The 22,937-nt window shown below is 37.2% G+C and overlaps 1 protein-coding gene across 1 annotated transcript; it reads right to left on the reverse strand.

Annotated features, from left to right (window-relative positions):
* Positions 1–307: 307 nt before the first annotated feature.
* LOC113191785 (diphthamide biosynthesis protein 3-like) lies at positions 308–533 on the reverse strand. Its single transcript, XM_026401634.1, has 2 exons — positions 433–533; positions 308–359 (listed from the first exon to the last, which is right to left on the reverse strand). The coding sequence occupies exons 1-2, from the start codon at positions 531–533 to the stop codon at positions 308–310; spliced, it is 153 nt and encodes a 50-aa protein (XP_026257419.1).
* Between the last annotated feature and the right edge of the window lie 22,404 nt (positions 534–22,937).

Here is a 22,937-nt window from a genome sequence, read left to right on the forward strand (position 1 = left end):
ATGATAACTAAGGGAAAGAAACCACTGATTTAAAATTATCTTCTTTTAAATTCATATAGATAATTAAGAATGCTTCCAATAAAGTGCCTAAACATAAAATCTGTGAATAACATGTCTGGGACTCACTTCTCTATTTAAAGATGAACTCAGCAGTTGGTAAAAAGATCCACATGCTAACAGAATAGCAATCCACAAAACAGCTGTACCCTTGAAAAATTCAGCTATTCTGCATTTGACATTTCCGTCTGGGCTCATTTTTAACTGTTTATGATGTGGATTTCTGAAGGTTTCTTCAGCATTTAACTAGTTATTTGTTGGTTGAAGGACCTGAGACTGTTTCTCCACACAGAAATTGATCTGTCATAAATCACTTTTATAATGAGAGAGCAGCCAGAACATGTTGCCACATCTTGCCCATTCTCCATATCTTCCTTGGTGATGGAAAAGTTATTCCCACAGGGGCAGGGGTAGAAATATGTTTTGGAGTCCTCATCATATTGGAAACCCTCAATCTCCACCGGAAAGACCATCATAGTTGTTGGGGTTGGCAAAGTGCTGATGTCCCAGCAGTCTGACAATGCCTCTGTTGGTCTAACTTCCCAATGCTGGCTGGGACCCAGAGTTGTTACCATGCACTTGTGCAGGAACTTCTGTTGCTTGTATTCTTGATAACTGCCATTCTGACTGAAGTGAGATAAAATCTTAGAGTAGTTTTGATTTTTCATTTCTCTAATTGCTAGATATAATTAACATTTTTTCATATATTTGCTGATTTGTATTTCTTCTTTTGTTAAGTGTCTGTTCAGTTCCTTAGCCCATTCATTGATTGATATATTTGTTTTATTGGTGTTTAGTGGGGGGGGCAATGGCAACTCTCATTGGAGAGTTTTTCTTCCTGTTTAGGAGGATGTAAGCCACCCTAAAACTTAAAGTCTCAAATAATTAGTGAATAACAAAACACAAATAGCCACAAGTATATTACAATAGTGAAGCCCCTGATAGATCTAGTCCACATGGGTGCTGGAACTAGATAAAAAAGATGGCTCCAGTGGTTTATTGAAGAGGATACATCAAAAGCAGGGATAAGTTTTCAAGAGTGGAGTCTTTCTTCATGATGTCTAGCAGTCAGCAGGTTGATTGGCATCTTCTCAGGTCACTCCCATCTCAGGTGCTGTGTGGATTTTTGGCAGAACTTGAGGGTGAAGTTCACTTGCATCAGGCAATCAGTCCCTGTGAGGAGGTGTCCAAGGAAATTCCTAATGCTAGACTTATCCCTTCACTAGGTTACAATGCACAACATAGTCCACACACAGCTCACAGAGGGCTCATGACAGATGTTGAGTTTTTTGAGATATGTACATACCCTGGAGATTAATGCTGTATCTATGGTGCATGTGGTCCCATTCTGTATACTGTTTCTTCATGTTATTGATTGTTTCCTTGGCTGAGAAGAAAATTTTTAGTTGGAAATCATCCCATTTATTGATTCTCGATTTTACTTCTTGTGCTTTTAAAGAAGTCAGATCCTAAGCTGACATGGTGAAGATTGGCCTTACTTTTTCTTCTATTAGGTGCAGGGTCTCTGTTCTAGTGCCTATGTCCTTGATCCACTTTGAGTTGAGTTTTGTGCGGGGTGAGAGATATGGGTTTAATTTCATTTTGCTACATATGTGTTTTCAGTTTTCCCAGAACCATTTTCTTTGATGTATGTTTTTGACACCTTTGTCTAGTATGGGATAACCATATTTATTTGTCTTTTATTCTGTACTATTGATCTACGTGTCTTTTTTTGTTCCAATACCACTCCATTTTTGCTACTATAGGTCTGTAGTATAATTTAATGTCTGGTATTGTGATACCTTCAGCTTCACTTTTCTTGCTGTGGATTTCTTTGGCTATTCTGGGTCTCCAATTTTTCCAAATAACTTTTATGACTGAATTTTCTGTTTCTATGAAGAATGTAATTGGATTTTCTTTTTGGTGGGTGAGGGTACTGAAGATTGAACTCAGGGACACTCAACCACTGAGCCACATTCCCAGTCCCATTTTGTATTTTTTTTAAATTTAGACACAGGGTCTCACTGAATTTCTTACTGTTTTGCTGTTGTTGAGGCTGGCTTTGAACTCACAATCTTACTGTCTCAGCCTCTCGAGATTCTGGGATTACAGACTTGTGCCACCATGCCAAATGTTGTTGGAATTTTAATAGGAATTGCATTAAATCTGTATAACACTTTTGGTGGTTACATTTTGACAATGTTAATTTTACCTTCCAAAAGCATGGGAGATCTTTCCATATTCTAAATTATTTTGTTAGTGTTCTATAGTTTTTCATTGTAGAGTTTTTTTCACCTATTTTGTTAGATTGATTTCCAAGGATTTTATTTTATTTTATTTTTTTTGAGGCTACTATGAATGGGATAGTTATCCCAATTTCTCTTTCAGAGGATTCATCTTGATGTATAGGAACACAATTGATGGGGTATTTATTTTTATATCCTGCTACTTTTCTGAATAAATTTATTAGTTCTAGAAGTTTTCTGGCAGAATTTTTGGGTCTTCTAAATATAGAATGATTTCCTGGGGACGTAGGAATAGTTTGAGAATTTAATATTTATTTTTTAGGTGTAGATGAACACAACACAATGCCTTTATTTTTATGTGGTGCTGAGGATCGAACCTGGGTCCTGCCCATGCTAGGTGAGTGCTCTACCACTGAGCCACAATCCCAGCGATCTTTTTTTCTCTCTTTGTATCTCTTTAATTTCTTTAGTCTGTCTGATGCTCTAGCTAGAGTTTCCAGGGAGATGTTGAATAAAAGTGGTGAAAGAGGACATCTTTATCTTGTTACAGTTTTTAGAGAAACTGTTTTAAATTTTTCTTCATTTAGAATGATGTTGGCCATGCTTGGGCTTAGCATAGATAGCTTTTATAATGTTGAGGTATGTTCCTACTGTCTCTAGTTTTTCTCTTGTTTTAAATATGAATGGATGCTGTATTTTGTCAAATGCTGTTTCTACATAAATTGAGATGATCATATGATTCTTGTTTTAAGTCTATTAATATGAAGAATTACATCAATTGATTTATTACATTGAGCCAACTTGGCATCTCTGGGATGAATAACAAATTGATCAAGGTGCACTATCTTTTCTTGGGGGGGGGGACAGGGGATTGAACTCAGGTGCACTTGGTCACTGAGCCATACCCAGGTCTATTTTGTATTTTATTTAAAGACAGGTTTTCACTGAGTTGCTTTGTGCCTCACTTTTGCTGAGGCTGGCTTTGAACTTGTGATCCTCCTGTCTCAGTCTCCAGATCTTCTAGGATTACAGGCAAATGCTACTCTACCTGGCTTATGGTACACTATCTTTTAAATATATTTTTGAATATGATTTGCCAGAATTATATTAGGATTTTTGCTTCATGTCCACAAGGGATATTGGTCTGACATTTTCTTTTCTTGATGTGTCTATGTCTGGTTTTGGTATCAATGTGTTACTAGTTTCATAGAATAAGTTTTAAAGGGTTCCATCCTTTTTTATTTAATGGAATAATTTGAGGAGTAGTGGTGTTAATTTTTCTTTGAGTTCTTGTAGAATTTAGCTGATAATCCATTTGGTCCTGGGCTTTTCTTTGTTGGTAGGCTATTGAGGTTTTCTTCTAATTCATTCCTTGTAATTGATCTGTTTAATTTAAGTATGTCTTTGTGGTGAGCCGTTTCTGTGAACTGTGGCCACCATTACAAGATGGCGCTGGTTTCCCCTGTAGTCTGTGACAAACAACTCCTTATCAGAATGAGTTGGCATGCTGTGACTTGGCACCCTGTGAGAAAAGTCCACGTGGCAGCTTCGCATTGGGGCTTGAGGTGCTTTATTAAGGCTGGGAGGGGCATCCAGGGGTTAAGAAGAAAAAGTATCAAGGACCTGAATAAACTGCTGAAAGAAGATTCCTGAGTTGCGTCTTCCTTGCGGGCAAGGGGTCGCGACAAGTGGTGCCGAGACCCGGGAACCAGAACTTTCAGTCAGTCAGGGGTGGTGCACCGGTTAGTCCCAGGTAAGTGGGATCTGCGATGAAAGCAGGGATAGTCCCAGTAAGTGGGATCCGCGTCCAAAGCGGGGTCAGCTCCTCTACAAAGAAAGAGAGAGCCTCATATTTATTGCAGCTGCACTGTGTACTTTCACTTTTGTTTTCTGTGTTTCTTTTGTTGTGTCATCTCGTTTTTGTTTTTTGTGGTATCTCTTGTTGTTTTTTGTGCGTCTTTTGTTGTTGTGTCATGGGTGTCGCATCTTCAAGTCCGCTCCTCCTGGCCCTAGATGACCTGTTACGTTCCAAGGGCCTGGAAGTGAAACGTAGTACTTTAGAGAGATTGTTACAGAAGACAGATATTGCTGCGCCGTGGTTTGCATTTTCGGGCAGCCTTACTATACCTAGTTGGGACAAATTAGGGAAAGATCTGGATTTCGCTTACAAACAAGGAACTTTAAGGGGCAGTACCATTCCGCTTTGGAAATTAGTGAGGGGGTGTATAATGGATGGTAAATGTCAGAAAGCTGTGAGCGAGGGTCAGGCCGTTCTTGAGCAATTGCATGAAGAAAAATCAGAGGGGTCACATAGCGAGGTAACAGAAAGTCTTAGGAGTAAGAGTGGTAAACAGATAAGGGAGTCTGAAGTTAAACAGAGGAGAAGGCTCTATCCGGACTTGACTGAGTTAAAAACTCCCAAGGACACAAGTAGCTGGGACAGTTCTGAGGAATTAGATCCACCCTAGCCGCTCTCAACCCCGCCTTCTCATCTTCCCCCTCCCTATCAGGCCCACAGAAAAATCTTAATTGACCTTCTCCAGAATATTCACCATGGCTTATTTTAGGACTTTCAGCAAAAGAATCTCTACAAAAAGGTTTAATGTAGATAAACTTCCTATTTTCATGTTGCCCTGTTTTATTTGGCTACTGTCTGAAAAAATCAGCATTCCAGGCACTGGACACTCCCTTACTAGTTTTTCACAAAAATATGTAACAAGGCCTCTGGCCTTGAGCTGGGCTTCACAGTGCTGACTACATTTCTAAGATAAGGGAGTTACTAACTGGGCTCCATGGTAACAGCTGGCAGGAGGAAGAATTGGAAAGGGAGATAGAGGAACTGGAGGGTCGATTGAAAAAGTCAAGATTTAAAGCACCTACAGCCCCGATCGCTGTCACGCTCCCTCCTTATAACCCCGATTGGGACAAGGACAACCCCAGAAGGCTGGGGGGTGTTCAGTGGCAGCCTAAGACGGCCCAAACTTCCCAGTAATTGAAAACTTGGATGCCGATGGACAGCCGGCCAGAGTACATGTTCCTTTAGCCTTTAAGGATATTAAACAACTAAAGGAGGCAGTTACTAATTACGGATCCCATGCCCCCTTTACATTGACTCTCTTCGAGTCTTTCTCTGCCAATCAGCTGACACCTAGTGACTGGCAACAGCTTTGCATGGCTGTGTTGTCCGGAGGGGATTTTTTGTTGTGGAAAAGTGAAAATCAAGAGAGGTGTCGCGAGCTAGCCCGAGTCAATCAGGACGCCGGCTTCCCACGGCATAACCTTGAAATGTTAACAGGCTTGGGACAATATGCTATCATAAATCAACAAATTAATTATAATCCTGGGGTCTATGCTCAGATAGCTACAGCAGCCATTCAGGCTCGGAAGGCTCTACCTATTTCAAATGCTAAAACAAAAATTTCAAAAATTGCTCAAGGACCCTCTGAGCCTTATTCTGACTTCATTGCCTGATTGATGCAGGTAGCAGGAAAAATATTCCCTAACTTGGAACAAGCAACGCTGGTCTTTAAGCAATTGGCTCTTAAAAATGTAAACTCCTATTGCCAAAATGCTATTAAATCTACCAGAGCAAAGAGTGTTGATGACATGATTCGAGCTTGTAAAGATATTGATGGAGCTCATATTACTGGACAGGTTCTGGCTGCTGCCCTCAAAACGGGAACAGGGGCCCGCCCCAAGGTCTACTGGGCAATCCAGGGACGGAATGGTGCCCCGGGGAGTGGGCGACTTTGTCACCTCCCACGGACCAACCCCTTTCTATCTGTAGACTCCCTAGGGGAATGCCAGGAAGTACAGGATGTACACGAGCTGCAACCGCAGGTCACAGAGACAGAACAAGCTGCTACCGCAGTAAGATCTTGGCCAGGCTGGGGAAAATGCAGACAAAATCAAACAAAATACAATCGGCTAAGAAAACTTGGAGAACTTTTGCCCTGAAAATGGGCACCAGACTCCATGTTGTTTGCATCACCATGGTAACCATGGGGTGCCTGGCCGGCATAGCTGCTTCCTGGTCCCACCTCCCACACTTTTGCGGGCTTCTGATTGGTTCTTCCACAGTCACTCAGACAGGACTTCTGGTCCCGCCTTCCAGCCACTAACCTGTACTGCTGTGTTTCAGATTTCTACCGGAGCTGCTCAGAGCCTGTATTTTTTAAAAAATGCCTACCTGTAAATGCTAACAAAAGATATCTTTTTCAGACAAAATTTAATTCCACAGGTTTCTATGTTACAGTCCTAAATTTAAGCTAATTCTAAGTTAAATAACCTGACTTTTTCTCTATAGTTGTGTTACTGAATAATGTTCTATTGATGAGAGATATCAAATATGCTTCTTTATATTTTACTTTTAATTTTGAAGGTTATGAGGATGCATTTGCTCGCCACAGGAACAAGCCGGCAAAGTTCCTGTGATGACCAAAGAATCCTTATTTTCATTGCTAACTATAAAAATAAAAATGTATACTCAAGGATCTTATTTCAGTTACATCAAGTGACGTCACATAGAAGAGTGCACTCCTAGTTAAAAAATAAATTTAAATGGATCCAAATATTTTAAGACCACGTGGTTACATAAAGTTAATACAATTATAAGTCATGTTCTTATTCTTAATATATATATATATTTAGATATTTAGATAACCTATATTTGTTAATCTATAAATTAATTAGTACATGCCTAATTAATTAGATAATATATATTTGCCTAATTGTTTTTCTTCAACAGAAAACCCATAATTTATGTTTTATATTTACATTTATCAGATACTCTGCCTTTTCAGTTACAGATATTTGAGATAAATGTGTTTACTATAAATTTGCTTTTAAGTAAAAATACAATCAAGTAATTTCTAAATCTCAAAGTAGAATTAATCAACACATTTTATCTGGGATTTTGGCTGCTAATCAAAGGATAGATCTGCTTCAAGCTCAAGTTGAGGAATTGTCTGACCTAGTACATTTGGGTTGTATTGATCAACGAGCACATTTATGTATAACCTCTGTCAGATTTTATGATTCCAGAAATGCCTCATGCATCATTGGAGAGTATCTATCCGGAACCTGGTCCATGGAAGCAGAAAACTTGATCCAGTCTCAACTAACTCAGATAGCTGTTTTGAACAACACCCATGTCGTACCAGTGACTTTGGGACAATTCACCCGTTGGATTTCTTCTGCTTTTTCCTTTTTTAAGGAGTGGGTGGGAATAGGCATTTTTGATGCAATGTGTTGCTTTGGTATGTTTCTCTGCTTGTGGTTTCTCTGTCGCCTCAAGGCCCGCAGTGCTCACGATAAGGCTATGATCATACAAGCTCTTGCAGCTTTAGAAAATGGCAATTCACCTCAAGTCTGGCTTGCGCATCTTAAACAGTAAATCTTTGACATGGTCGTTGCACCCCAAGTTATTATAACATTGCACTGGGATAGACATGTCTTTCCTCGCTGTTCTCTTAGTGTTGGAAAGCCCTTGCACTCTGCCGGTCTTGCTGCCATTGCACGCAGATGGGTTTCCACACTAGTGCTTCTCTATCGCTTTAAAGTCCGTGCCTTTCTTTCAGGGTGCTGTCAACTTGTTTGTCATTGTACACAGCCACAGTTCAGCCTCAGCTATCCCCCTCCGTCCACCATCGTCACGGTACAGGATGCGAGGCAAGGCACTGCACTTGAGTGATCCTTGGAGTGGACCTCAAGGAGAGCATGTCCTATTGCATGCGGGTTTGACGTCCTTCCTTACCCCACCTTATCCACGCCCCGCCCCACGAAAAAAGGCATCGGCTGATATGGCCTCGGATCTGGGGAAGGCGCCTCCTTAGGGCTGAGCCATACTATGCAGCCACTTCTGCACAGTGGGATAGGACCTCTACTCTCGCCTGTATTGTCATACAAAAACAAAAAAGGGGGAACTGTGGTGAGCCGTTTCTGTGAACTGTGGCCGCCATTACAAGATGGCGCTGGTTTCCCCTGTAGTCTGTGACAAACAACTCCTTATCAGAATGAGTTGGCATGCTGTGACTTGGCACCCTGTGAGAAAAGTCCACGTGGCAGCTTCGCATTGGGGCTTGAGGTGCTTTATTAAGGCTGGGAGGGGCATCCAGGGGTTAAGAAGAAAAAGTATCAAGGACCTGAATAAACTGCTGAAAGAAGATTCCTGAGTTGCGTCTTCCTTGCGGGCAAGGGGTCGCGACATGTCTTCATGATTCAATTTGGGTAGGTCATATGTCCCTAGACATTTGTTGATGTCTTCATGATTTTCTATTTCATTGAAGTATAAATTTTCAAAAAATGTTCTAATTATCATTTGTACCTCAGCAGTGTTCATCATGATATTTTCTTTTTAATCACAAATTTTAGTAATTTGAATTGTGTCTCTCTTTCCTCTTCATTAATGTGGGTAATGGTTTATCAATTTATTTTTTCAACAAACCAACTTTTTGTTTTGTCAAGATTTTGAATTGCTTCTTTTGTTTCAATTTTGTGGATTTTAATTATTTCCTGTCTTCTACTGCTTTTGATTTTGATTTTTCTTCTTTTCTCTGATTTTAATTATTTTCTTCTTCTACTGCTTTTGATTTTGATTTGTTCTTCTTTTCCTAGGGCTTTGAGATGTCATGTTATGTTATTTATGTGTTGACTTTTTATTATTTTAAGAAATGAGCTCAATGCAATGAAATTTCCTCTCAGCACTGACTTCATAGTGTCACAGAGATTTTATATGTTGCATGACTGTTCTCTTATGTTATGAATTCTTTATTCAATATAGTATTATTTAGTCTCTAACAGTTAGAATAGCTTCTATTTTTATTCTATTATTGATTTATAATTTCATTTTATTTTGATCTGATAAGATGCAGGGTACTATATCTATTTTTTGTATTTGCTGAGTTGCTTTATGGCATAAGCCATGGTCTATTTTAGAGAAGGATCCATGTGCTGTTGAAAAGAAAGTGTAATCACTCATTGATGGACACAGTATTCCCTATTTGTTAAGTCTAAATTATTGATCATATTAATTAGTTGTAGAATTTCTTTGATTAATTTTTGTTTTGAAGATCTATCCAGTTGTGAGATAGGTATGTTAAGTTGCCCAGTATTATTGGTCTATTTGATTCTTGAAGTTGAGAAGGGTTTACTGATATGCATAGATGCTCATTGTTTGGGGCATAAATATTTATGATTGTTTTGTTTGTGTATATATAATTCCTTTGTCAATATAAATTTTTTTCTTTGTCCCTTTTGATTAACTTTGGCTTGAAGTCCACTTCATGTGATATGAGGATAGAAAACACTGCTTATTTACTCTATCCATGTAAGTGATATATTTTTTCCCAGCCATTCAGCTTGAGTCTGTAAATGTCTTTGCTTATGAAGTAAACCTCTTGGAGACAGCATATAGTTGGGTCTTGTTTTTTAATCTAATCTGCCAGCTTATGTCTTTTAATTGATGAGTGTAGGCTATTAATATTCAAGGTTAGTATTGACATATAATTTGTATTCCCAATCATTTTGGTTAATTTCTGGTTTTTAATTTGACTTAGTTCCTCCTTTGACTATTCCTTTAGTATTGATCTTCTCTTTGCTGGTTTCACTTTTTTCCACTTTATTCTCATGAAATTTTTTGTTAAGGATGTTCTGTAGTGTGGGCTTTCCAGTAGTGAATTCTTTTAACTTTTGTTTATCATGAAGGTTTTAATTTTATATTCAAATCTAAAACTTAATTTGGCTGGATATAAAATTCTTGGTTGGCATGCATTTTCTTTCAGGGGTTGAAATATATTATTCCAGGACCTCCTAGCTTTGAGGGTAGGGTTGAGAGATCATTTGAGATCTGAATTTTTTCCCCTATATGTAATTTGTTTTTTTCCCCCTCTCATGGCCTTTAAGATTTCATCTATTCTCTGTGTTAGTCATTTTCATTATAATGTGTCTTGGTGTGGGTCTGTAATTTTGGACATTTGAGGTTCTGTGAGCCATTTGTATTTTTTCCATTTCACTGTTTAGGTTTTGGCAATTTTCTGATATTTTATTTATTATTAAAAGATTGTGCTTTCCTTTGGTTTGTATCTCCCCTCTTTCATCTATCCCAATAACTCTTAAATTTAGTCTTTTCATGTTATCCCATAATCTTGGATGTTCCATTCATGGTTTCTTATCATCTTCTCTGCATGGTCAACTCTATTTTCAAGATTATACATATTGTCTTCATTGCCTGAGGTTCTGTCTTCTATGTGATCTAGTCTGTTGGTGATTATTTCTGTTGAATTTATAATGTGTTTATTGATTTCTTCATTTTTAGGATTTTTGCTTTTCTTTCACAATCTATAAGTCTTTATTGAAGTGATCTTTTACTTCCTGTATTTTTTTATTTGATTTCACTCATTATACTATCCTTTACTTCACAGATCAGTATAGCTATGTACATTCTAAATTCCTTCTCTGACATTTTTCTGCCATGTTGTCAGTGGATTATGTTATTAGAGCCTCTTGCTTTGTTTGGGATGCTTTATATCCTTGGCTTTTCATGTTGCTCATGTGTTTTCCCATCTAGCAGTGTGGATCTGATGCAGTACAGATTCTACCTTGTGGACTTATAGTGTTCCTGAAGGTTTCCAGTATGATGCCTTTAAGTGGGGAGACCAATATCAACAGCACTCAATGCAAACAACATATAGGCTGAAACCCACTAGATCCTCTTAAGACTTCCAAAGTTTTCTCACAATAAACAGAAATGATGAGTTCAATTATTATCCACATTATATACAGTAAAATTTCTAAAAGTTTTTACAATTTCAAATGTTGGACAATAAGAGAACAGAAGTGGTGCAGAACATGATGTCCATGAAGGGGGAGGATATAAACCAGAAGTGAAAATCTGTAGGAAGAGTGGAAGAGGAATTGATTAATCTTTATCAACTATTAGTGAGAGAAAAGAGAGAATCCAGAAAAACAGACAAGCAAGAGGAAAAGTATATGCGATAAAAAATTAAAAAGTAAAGTGAAAAAAATTACTAAAGAACACACACACACACACACACACACACACACACACACAACCAAAAAATTCAATGGATAATTGAACAACTATTTGCTTCAGCATTCAAAGATTTCTCAGTCTTGTCTCTGACTCTTCATGGGATTGCCAACCCAGGCCAATCCATGCAGACCAAGTCATTATCACATGGATTTGGATCTCAGATACCACAGGCTAAGCCATGTTGCAGTCTGAAGATCTCAATGCCATTTCAATTTGCAGAGAGAACCCAAGTGATGTGCTCACACAGTGGAGTAATCCTGAAAGAAGGTGCAAGAGGGCAGTCACTAGCACTCCTAACAGGAAGACTCCAGGCACAGCCAATCCCACAGGCACCCAGACACTGGACCTCCACATCCTACTGGTGTCCCCAACCAAAGGTAGCTGCATCCCAAGATGGTAGTGGCAGCAAAATGGCTGGCCCCCAGTGCTGGACCATTTCCCGAGGTGGAGGTGGCTGCATGTAACCAAACCTATAGGCACTCTGATAGTGAACCTCTGGGTGGCTGTGGCAGTGGTAGCAGTGGAGGGTAAGCAGCAGCAGGTGGTAGGTCATCAGCAGCAGCACCTAGAGAACCAGTTTGCATCAGCAGTGCTGATGGCAGCAGTGTCTTAGAAAAGACCTTTGGGCACCATGAGCAGTTGCGTTGGTGGCAGTTGCACCTGGAAAAAAGACCTCTATGTGATGGTAGCAGTGGTGTTAGTGGCAGTGGTGTAGACAGCTGCCATGCCTGAAGAAAAGACTTCTGGGTGTCAACAGCAGTGTCGGTGGCAGTGGTGCCTGGACCTCTGGGTGTCAGCTGCAGCAACATCAGCAGCAGGGGTGACAGAGGCATCAATGGCAGGAGTGACAGCAGGTGGCAGCCACACCCTGAGAAAAGCTTTTTTTTTTTTTTAAATTTCTGTATGCCAGTCTATGTCTTTTAATTGATGGGTTTAGGCCATTTACATTCAAGATCATTACTAAGATATTATTTGTTTTCACATTTACTTTTGTTTATTTCTGGCTTTTAATTTGAAGTAGTCCCTCCTTTGATTGACTATTCCTTTAATGTAGTTTCTCCCTTTGATGGATTTTATCTGTTTTTTAATTCATCTTTATGGAGTACTTTTTGAGAATGTTCTGTAGTGTAGACTTTCCATTGTGAATTCTTCTTCTTCTTTTTGTAATATAAAGTACTCTAATTAGTAAGTTTATACAAACACTTTTTCTATAGCACCGTAACAAGATCAGTTCAGTATAGAGAAGAAATATTGAATTGGGGCTCAAGCCACTCTTTCTGGCTGTTCTTCCTATGTAACATGAAGAATTTGAATTATGGACTCTCTAAGATTTTTTATTAAATATTTTATTCTAATTTGTTATATATGACAGCAGAATGCATTACAACTCATAGTATATGTATAGAGCACATTTTTATATCTCTGCTTGTATACAAAGTATATTCACACCATTTGTGTCTTCTTTATTCATGTACTTAAGGTAATAAATTCTTTTAACTTTTGTTTATCATGGAAGGTTTTTTTTAAATATAGTTTTTTAGTTGTAAGTGGACACAATATTTTTTATTTTATTTAAATGTGGTATTGAGAGATCAAACCAAGTGCCTCACATGCTAAGTTAGTGCTCCACCACTGACCTACAATCACAGCCCTGGAAGGTTTTTTATTTCAAATTTATTTATTTATTTTTAAAATTTTATTTATTTAAGCTAATTTGTTATACATGACAGCAGAATGCATTTCAATTCACTGTACACATATAGAGCAGAATTTTTCATTTCTCTGATTTTACAAAAAGTAGAATCATACCATTCATGTCTTCATACATGTACTTAGAGTAATGATGTCTATCTTGTTCCACCATCTTTCTAACCCCATGCTCCCTACTCTCCCCTCCCTCCCTGTTTCTCTATCCAAAGTTCCTCCATTCTTCCATTGTTCCCCCCACAGCCATTATGAATCAGCATCCACATAGAAGAGAAAATATTTGGCCTTTGTTTTTGGAGGATTGGCTTGCCTCACTTAGCATTATATTCTCCAACTCCATCCATTTACCTGCAAATGCCATGATCTTATTGTTTTTTAATGCTGAGTAATATTCCATTGGAATATTATCCATTCATATATTGAAGGGCATTTAGATTAGTTCCACAATTTAGCTATTGTGAATTGTGTTGCTATAAACATTGATGTGGCTGTGTCACTGTAGTATGCTGTTTTAAAGTCCTTTGGGTATAGACTGAGGAGTGGGATAGTTGGGTCAAATGATGGTTCAATTCCAAGTTTTCCAAGGAATCTCCATACTGCTTTCCATATTGGCTGCACCAACTTGCAGTCCCACCAACAATTTGTAAGTGTGCCTCTTTACTCACATCCTCACCAACACTTATTGTTGTTTATATTCTTAATAGCTGGCATTCTAACTGGAGTGAGGTTAAACCATAGAGTAATTTTGATTTGCATTTCTTTAATTTCTGGAGATGTTGAACATTTTTTCATATATTTGTTGATTGATTGTATATATTCTTCTGAGAAGTGTCTGTTCAGGTTCTTGGCTCATTTATTGATTGCATTGTATGTTTTTATGGTGTTAAGTTTTTTGCATTCTTTATAAGTCCTGGAGGTTAGTGCTCTATCTGATGTGTGTGTGATAAAAAAATTTGCTCCCATTCTGTAGGCTCTTTCTTCACCTCATTGATTGTTTCTTTTGCTGAGAAGAAGCTTTTCAGTTTGGATCCATCCCATTTATTGATTCTTTTTTTCTCAGATCTCTGGGTATCTTTTTTTGATTTTTAAATTTGTTTTAATTAGTTATACATGACAGTAGAATGCAATTATATATTTTGATGTATCATACATAGATGGGATATAATTTCTCATTTTTCTGAGTTTACATATTGTAGAATCACATTGGTCATACAGTCACATACATACTTACAGTAATAATGTGTGTTTCATTCTACTGTTTTTCTTATCCCCAAATCCCCTTCTTTCCCCTCCTTTCACTTCCCTCTACCTAATCTAAGGTAACGTTATTATTATTTTTTTGCATTACAATTCTTAATACACATAAATACCATGCTTTTTGTATTTCTATTTGTATATAAAGTATGTTGACATCCAATTCAAGTCTTCATACATGTACTTTGTATAATGATGACCATCACATTCCACAATCCTTGTTACTCCTCTACTCCCCTCCCTTTTCCCTGCACCTATCTTCCCTATCTTGAATTCATCTATTCCTCCCATGCTCTCTCTTCCTGTCGCACTGAGTCAACCTCCTATATCAAAGAAAACATTCAGTATTTGTTTTTTTGGGGGATTGGCTGACTTCACCTAGCATTATCTTCTCCAATGCCACCCATTTACCTGCAAATGCTATGGTTTTGTTCTTTTTTAATGCTGAGTAAAATTCCATTGTGTATATATGCCAGATTATTTTTATCCATTCATCCACTGAAGGACATTTAGGTTGGCTCCACAGTTTAGCTATTGTGAATTGTGCTGCTATAAACATTGATGTGGCTGTGTCCCTGAAGTATGCTGTTTTTAAGTCCTTTGGGTAGTTCAAAGAGAGGAATATCTGGTTCAAATGGTGATTCCATACCCAGTTTTCCATGGAATCTCCATACTGTTTTCCAAATTGGCTTCACCAGTTTGCAGTCCCACCAGCAATGTATGAGTGTACCTTTCCCCCCACATCCTCACCAACATTTATTTTCATTTGTCTTCATAATAGCTGTCATTTTGACTGCAGTGAGATGATATCTTAGAGTGGTTTTGATTTGCATTTCTCTGATTGTTAGAGATGTTGAGCATTTTTTCTTATATTTATTGATTGATTGGGTAACCTCTTCTGAGAAGTGTGTGTTCAGATCCTTAGCCCATTTGTTGATTGGGTTATTTATTTATTTTTGGTATTTAGCTTTTTGAGTTCTTTATGTACCCTAGAGATTAGTGCTTTATCTGATGTGTGAGAGGTAAAAATTTACTCCCATGATGTAGGCTCTCTGTTCACCTCACAGATTTTTTCTTTTGCTGAAAAGAAACTTTTTAGTTTGATTCCAATCATTTATTGATTTTTGGTTTTAATTCTTATGCTATAGGAGTCTTATTAAAGAAATTGAGGCCTAATCCCACATGATGGAGATTAGATCTCCTTTTTCCATTTATTGAATCTTGATTTTATTTATTATGCTATAGGAGTTTTGTTAAAGGAAGTAGTGGCCTAATCTGACATGATAAAGATATGGGCCTACTTTTTTCTTCCATTAGGTGCAGGATCTCTGGTCTAATTCCTAGGTCCTTGATCCACTTTGAGTTGAGTTTTGTGCATGGGGCCTAATTTCATTTTGATGCATATGAGTTTTCAGTTTTCCTAGCACCATTTGTTGAAGAGGGTATCTTTTCTCCAATATATATTTTTCGTGCCTTTGTCTAGTATGATACAACTGTATGTATGCCAGTTTGTCTTTATGTTCTCTATTTTGTACCACTGGTCTACAAGTCTATTTTGGTGCCAATACCATGCTCTTTTTGTTACTATTGCTCTGTAGTATTGTTTAATATATGGTATAGTGATACCACCTGCTTTACTCTTCTTGCTAAAGATTGCATTGGCTATTCTGGGTTTTATTTTTCTAGATAAATTTCATGATTGCTTTTTCTATTTCCATGAAGAATTTCATTGGGATTTTTATTGAAATTGCAATAAATCTGTATAAAGCTTTTGGTAGTGTGATCATTTTGACAATATTCATTCTGCCTATCCAAGAACAAAGGAGATTTCCATCTTCTAAGGTCTTATAAAATGTCTTTCTTTAGTGTTCTGTAGTTTTCATTGTAGAGATCTTTCATCTCTTTCGTTAAGTTGATTCCCAGGTATTTTATTTTATTTTTTGAGGCTATAAATGAAGTAGTTTTCCTTGTTTCTATTTCAGAGGACTTTTCACTGATGTACAGAAATGCCTTTGATTTATGGGTGTTGAATTTCTATCCTGCTACTTTGCTGAATTCATTTATTAGTTCTAGAAGTTTTCTGGTGGAATTTTTTTGGATCCTCTATGTATAGAATCATGTCATTGGCAAGTAATGATAGTTTGTGTCCTTCTTTGCCTATCCATATCCATTTAATTTCTTGTCTGTGTAATTGCTCTGGCCAGAGTTTCAAGGACTATGTTAAATAGAAGTGGTGAAAGAGGGCATCCCTGTCTTATTCCAGTTTTTAGAGGGAATGCTTTCACCTTTTCTCCATTTAGAATTGTGTTGGTCTTGAGCTTAGCATAGCTAGCTTTTATAATATTGAGATATTTTCCTGTTATTCCTAGTGTTTCTAGTGTTTTGAACACAAAGGAGTGCCATATTTTGTCAAATGTTTTTTCTGCATCTATTGAGATGATCATATGATTCTTGTCTTTAATCTATTCATGCAATGGATTAAATTTACTGATTTTTCTATGTTGAACCAACCTTGAAAACCCTAGGATAAACCCCACTGTATCATGGAACACTATCTTTTTAATATGTTTTTATATTTTATTTGCCAGAATTTTATTGAGAATTTTTTCATCTGTGTTCATTAGAGATATTAGTCTGAAGTTTACTTTTTTTGATGTGTCTTTGTCTTGTTTTGGAATCAGGGTAATATTAGCCTCATAAAATGAGTTTGAAAATGTCCCCTTTTTTCTATTTAATAAAATAATTTGAGGATAATTGGTATTAGTTCTTCTCTGAAGGCCTTGTAGAACTCAGTTATATTCATCAAGTCCTGGGCTTTTCTTGTTTGGTAGGCTTTTGATGGAACCTTCTACTTCATTGTTTGAAATTAATATGTTTAACTTGTGTATATCACCCTAATTCAGTTTGGATAAATTGTATGATTCTAGAAATTTGTCAATGTCTTCAATATTTTCTATTTTATTGGAGTACAAATTTTCAAACTAATTGCTAATTATCTTCTGCATTTTATAGTGTCTGTCATGATATTTCCTTATTCATCACAGATTGTAGTAATTTGAGTTTTCTCTTTCTTTATCTTCATTAGCATGACTAAGGCTTATAAATTTTATTTATTTTTCCAAAGAACCATTCCTTTGTTTTGTTAATATTTTAATTGTTTCTTTTGTTTAAATTTCATTGATTATTAAGTCTGATTTTAATTATATCCTGTCTTTCACTGATTTTGGTGTTGATTTGTTTTTTTTCTGGAGTTTTGAAATGTAATGTTAGGTCACTTATTTGTTGACTTTTTCTTCTTTTAACAAATGAACCCCATGAAATAAACTTTCCTCTTAGAACTGTCTTCATAGTGTTCCAGAGATTTTAATATGTTATATCAGTGTTCTCATTTACCTCTAAGAGTTTTTAAATCTCCTCTTTGATGTCTTCTGCAATCCATTGCTCATTCAAAAGCATATTATTTTGTCTTCAGGTGTTTGAGTAGCTTCTATTTTTTATTTTGTCATTGATTTCTAATTTCATTCCATTATAATCTGATAGAATGCATGGTGGTATCTCTAGTTTTTTTTGTTTTGCTAAGAGTTGCTTTGTGGCATAATATATGGTCTATTATAGAGAAGGATCCAGGTGCTGCTGAGAAGAAAGTGTATTTTGCTCATTGATGGGTGAAATAGTCTATGTATGTCAGTTAAGTCTAAGTTATTGATTGTATTATTGAGTTCAATAGTTTTTTGCTTAGCTTTTGTTTGGAAGATCTATTCAGTGGTTAAAGATGTGTGTTTAAGTCACCCTGTATTATTGTGTTGTGGTATATTTAACTCTTGATTTCAATAAGTGTTTGTTTGATGAACTTAGATGCTCCATTGTTTGGGGAACATATATTTATGATTGTTATGTCTTGTTGATATATGGTTCCCTTAAGCAGTATGTAATATTCTTCCATATCCCTTTTGATTGACTTTGGCTTGAAGTCTACTTTATTTGACATGAGGATGGAAACCATTGCTTGTTTCTGAAGTTCCTGTGAGTGGTATGTTTTTTCCCCTAACCTTTCACCTTCAGTCTGTGGATGTCTTTTCCTGTGAGATGAGTCTCCTTAAAGCACATATTGTTGGATGTTTTTAAAATTCAATCTGCCTGTCTATGGCTTTTGATTGGTGAGTTTATGTTACTAACATTCAGGGTTATTATGGAGGCATGATTTGCATTCCTATCCATTTTTGTTTATTTTTGTTATTTTACTTTATTTGGTTTCTCCTTTGATTTTTTTTTCTTTAGTGTAATACCTCCCTTTGCTGACTTTCATTGTTGTTTTTCATTTCCTCTTCATGGAATATTTTGCCAAGGATGGTCTCTAGTATAGGCTTTCTAGTTGTAAATTCTTTTAACTTTTGTTTATCTTGGAAGTTTTTTTAAATTTCATCATCTAATCTAATCTTAATTTTGCTGGATATATGATTCTTGGTTGGCATCCATTTTCTTTGAAAGCTTGGTATATCTTATTCCAGGATCTTCTAGCTTTCAGGGTCTGGGTTGAGAAATTGTAGAGATCCTAGTGGTTTCCCTCCATATGTAATCTGATTCATTTCTCTTGTGGCTTTTAAAATTCTCTCCTTATTCTGTATGCTAGACATTTTCATTATAACCTACCTTGGTATAGATCTGTTGTAATTTTGTACATTTGGTGTCCTGTAAGCCTCTTGCAATTGGTTTTCCAATTCATTCTTCGTGTTTAGAAATTTTTCTAATATTATTTCATTGAAAAAATTGTTCATTCCTTTGGGTTTTGTAATTCTGTGCCTTTCACTATCCCAATAATTCTTAAATTTGGCCTTTTTATGTTACACCAAAATTCTTGTTCTGCTTATGTCTTCTTACTATCTTCACTGTGTGGTCAACTTTATTTTCAAGATATATATTTTGTCTTCATTGTCCAAGGTTCTGTCTTCCAAGTGATCTAATCTGTTGATAGTGTTTTCTGTTGAATTTTTAATTTGATTTATTGTTTCATTTATTTAAATTATTTCTGTTTTTTAAACCTCTTTTTATTGAAATAATATTTTGCTTCCTGTATTTGCTTATGAAGCTCTTTATAGGAATGATCTTTTGCTGCCTATATTTGCTCTCTTTATCATTCTTTAATTCACAGAACATTTTAATTATGTACCTTCTGAATTTCTTCTCTGTCATTTCTTCTGCTGTGCTGGTCATGGATTTCAATAATGTAGTATCTTGGTTTGTTTGGGGTACTTTCCTCCCTTGTTTGTTTTATGTTGTTTGTGTGTCTTCCCTTCTAGCACTGTGGATATGATGTGTTATAGTTTTTACCCTATAAGCTTATAGCATCCCTGCAGGGTTTCAATACCTTTCCTTTAAGGGGGAGAACAATATTAAAACACCCAATACAAACAATATATAGCCTTAAGCCAAATAACTTCTATTAAGGTATTTACAGTGTTGTCACAATATTCAGAAATGGTAGTTACACTATTATCTATAATATAAACAGTAGGTTTGCAAAAGAGCCTATAGTTTCTGATGGCAAACAAAGAGAGTACCAGGGGTGGGGTATAGGATGAGATGTTAAGGAGGTAGGAGGTGAGGATATAGAGTTATTAGATCTTAGGAAGTGTGAAAGAGGCATATAAAGGAGTTGGCTAGTAGCAGGAGAAAAAAGAGAAAGTGATTTTGGGAAGACAAGTAAGTGGAAAGACAATAGAGAGAGTGCAAAATACAAAGAAATATAAAAATTAAAAACAATTTAAAAATGTAAAAATATGAGATAAAAGAATATACAGCACACACTGTAATATCTTATTCAGACATCCCAGTCCTCAATAGCCTAATTCATAGAAAATACTTGGTTTCACAAATGTTGGGGATGTTAGGTCAGGAAAGGAGAGAGAGAAAATAGAAAAAAATAAAATAAAAAGGGAAAGAGAGAAAGAAAAAAAACCTCAAAGGAAAATACAAGGATTGCTTTTGTTGGAGTTCAGTATCTCTCCTGCTTCATTTCTCACCCAGTAGGTGGAGTTGTCTGTTGTTTGCTGGTATCTCCACCCTCAGAGTGGTGAGGATTATTAGGGTGGGAGGGTATTTCTTGGTGATGGAGCTTGGAAGTGGGGTATAGCACTTGCCACTCCCCAGTGGGAGAATGCACCCCAAGGATTTCCTTTGGGCCCTGCTCATGTGATATGGGTGCCTGGTCTTATCTCCTTATATTGCCTGTAGACCTCACAATTCCTGGTCTCTAATTTAATCTCTAAACTGTATCTCCCTCCCTCCTTGCCTCCATTTCTACTTTCTAATCAGTAACCTCTCTCTCCAGAGGTTATGGGCTGTGCTCTGGGGGCTGTGTAACTGTCACGGAGAACTGTTTTGTATTGGGCAGTTCAGAACAAGGCTTTGTGAGATACAGACCAGCAGTGTAGCCCCAAGCACTGTGCTGGGTTAGTGACTGTGGGGGAGAAGGGAGAATTGGGGACTATAAGTACCTTGATATTGCCTCTAGTCCCCAGCCAGTGTCCTAAGCTGGGAGTTGCCTCAACTAAAGATGGCAACAAAGGTGTCCCAAGATAGAGGTGGCTGCTTTTAGAGATGGAGTGTCAGGTCAGGTTGGGTCATGTGGTGGCATTTGGTGGCATTTTCAGAAATGCAACTCTGTGGCATGCTGTGTTGTGGCTGTCAGCTGTCTCCAGACCCTGTCCAGTGTCCCCAGGTGCAGGCTACTCCTTGTAGGGCCCAATGTAAGTGGTTGCAGTGTCCCAAGATGAAGGTGACAGGGAGCCCCATGAGAGTGGCAGGGGTCCACACAGGAATGGCAGCTGGAAGTCCTGCATATGGTCAGCAGCTGGGGGTCTTGTGTGGGAATGGCAGCCAGGATTTCTGAGAGGGTGGGCATCCAGGGTTTCTGCATGGGTACTGAAGCCAGTGGTCTTGCTCAGGCATGGCAACCAGAGGTCCTGCATTGACAAGTGGCTAGGGGGCCTGCACTGATGCTGAGGCCTGGGGAACTGCATGGGCATGGCAGCCAGGCTTCCTGTGTGGAGTAGCTGTTGGGGGGGGTCCTCTAATAGCTTGCAGAGAAACAGTACTCCCACTACTTGAATCCCAGTTCATGGAGTGACACAGAATGCAGCCTCCCTCTAGCCTGCCACCTTAGATCTCCCTATTTATTTCATATTTAAATATGAAGCTTAATTTTGCTGGATATAGAATTCATGGTTGATGTTCATTTTCTTTCAGAATGTGGTATATGTTATTGTAAGACTTTCTAGTTTTGAGGCTCTGGGTTGAGAAATCAGCTGAGGTCTGAATTTGTTTCACCCTAAAAGTAATCAGACATTTTTCTCTGGCAACCTTTAAAATTCTTTTCTTATTCTAGATGTTAGTGCTTTTCATAATAATTTGCCTTGATGTTGATCTGTACATTTTGTACATTTGGTGTCCTGTCAGCTTCCTGTATTTGATTTTTCACTTCATTCCTTAGGTTTGGATAATTTTCTGATATTATTCCATTGAAAAAAAATTGTGCTTTTCTTTGGTTTGTATCTCCATGCCTTCATCTATCCCCCCCAAATCTTAAATTTTATCTTTTTAAGTTATCCTATATTTCTTGGAAGTTCTGTTCATGGTTTCTTATCATCTTCTCTGTACAGTCAACTTTATTTTCATGTTTATATATTTTGTCTTCATTACCTGACACTCTGTCTTCCAAGTTGTCTAATCTGTTGCTGATGCTTCCCATTAATTTTTTTTGTAACCAATGTATGAACTCAGGGGCACTTGACCACTGAGCTATATCTCCAACCATATTTTGTATTTTATTTAGAGACAGGGTCTCACTGAGTTGATTAGCACATCACTTTTTGCTGAGGCTGGCTTTAAATTTGAAATCTTCCTGCCTCATTCTCCAAAGCCACAGGTATTACAGGTGTGGGCTACTGTTTCCTGGTTCACTGAAATTTTAATTTTGTTTATTGATTCTGTCATTTTGAGGATTTATGCATGATTTCTTTTCATAATCTCTATCTTTATTTAAGTGATCTTTTACCTCCTGAAATTTTTTTTCTCTAATTTTACTCCCTTACATTGTTCTTTACCTTGCAGATCAGTTTCACCACGTACATTCTAAACTCCTATGTTATTTCTTCCACTGTTGTGTCATTACATTCTATTATTGGAGCATCTTGGTTTGTTTGGGGTGATTTTCCTTTGTTTTCCTGTGGTTTATGTTTCTGCTCATCTAGCAGTGTGGATCTGAGAAAGTACAATTTCTACCTTGTAAACTTATAGTGTCCCTGAAAGTTTCTAATACCTTGCCTTTAAGGGGGAGATAAATAATAACAGTAGCCAATGCAAACAATACACAGCCTTAAATAAAATAGCTCCTACTAGGATGTTTACAGTTTTGCACAATAAATAGAAATGATGTGTTCAGTTATTGCCTACAATATAAACAGTAAGTTTGCAAAAGTGTTTACAATTTCAAGTGGTGAACAAAGAGAACAGAAGTAGCATAGTGTGTGATGTTATGAGGAAAGAGGAGAGAAGATAGATAACATTTATAGAAAGAGTGAAAGACAGGAATAATAGATATTTCCTGTCATCTGGAGAAAACA

This window comes from Urocitellus parryii, chromosome 3, assembly GCF_045843805.1.
Source record: "Urocitellus parryii isolate mUroPar1 chromosome 3, mUroPar1.hap1, whole genome shotgun sequence".
Classification (NCBI taxonomy): Eukaryota; Metazoa; Chordata; class Mammalia; order Rodentia; family Sciuridae; genus Urocitellus; species Urocitellus parryii.

Excerpts from the sequence above, each read along its gene's own strand:
- LOC113191785 (XM_026401634.1), bottom strand. The coding sequence starts at position 533 with ATGATGGTCTTTCCGGTGGAGATTGAGGGTTTCCAATATGATGAGGAC. Across the intron at positions 360-432 it reads AATAACTTTTCCATCACCAA|AGATCAATTTCTGTGTGGAG; the intron begins GGAAGATATGGA and ends GTGATTTATGAC.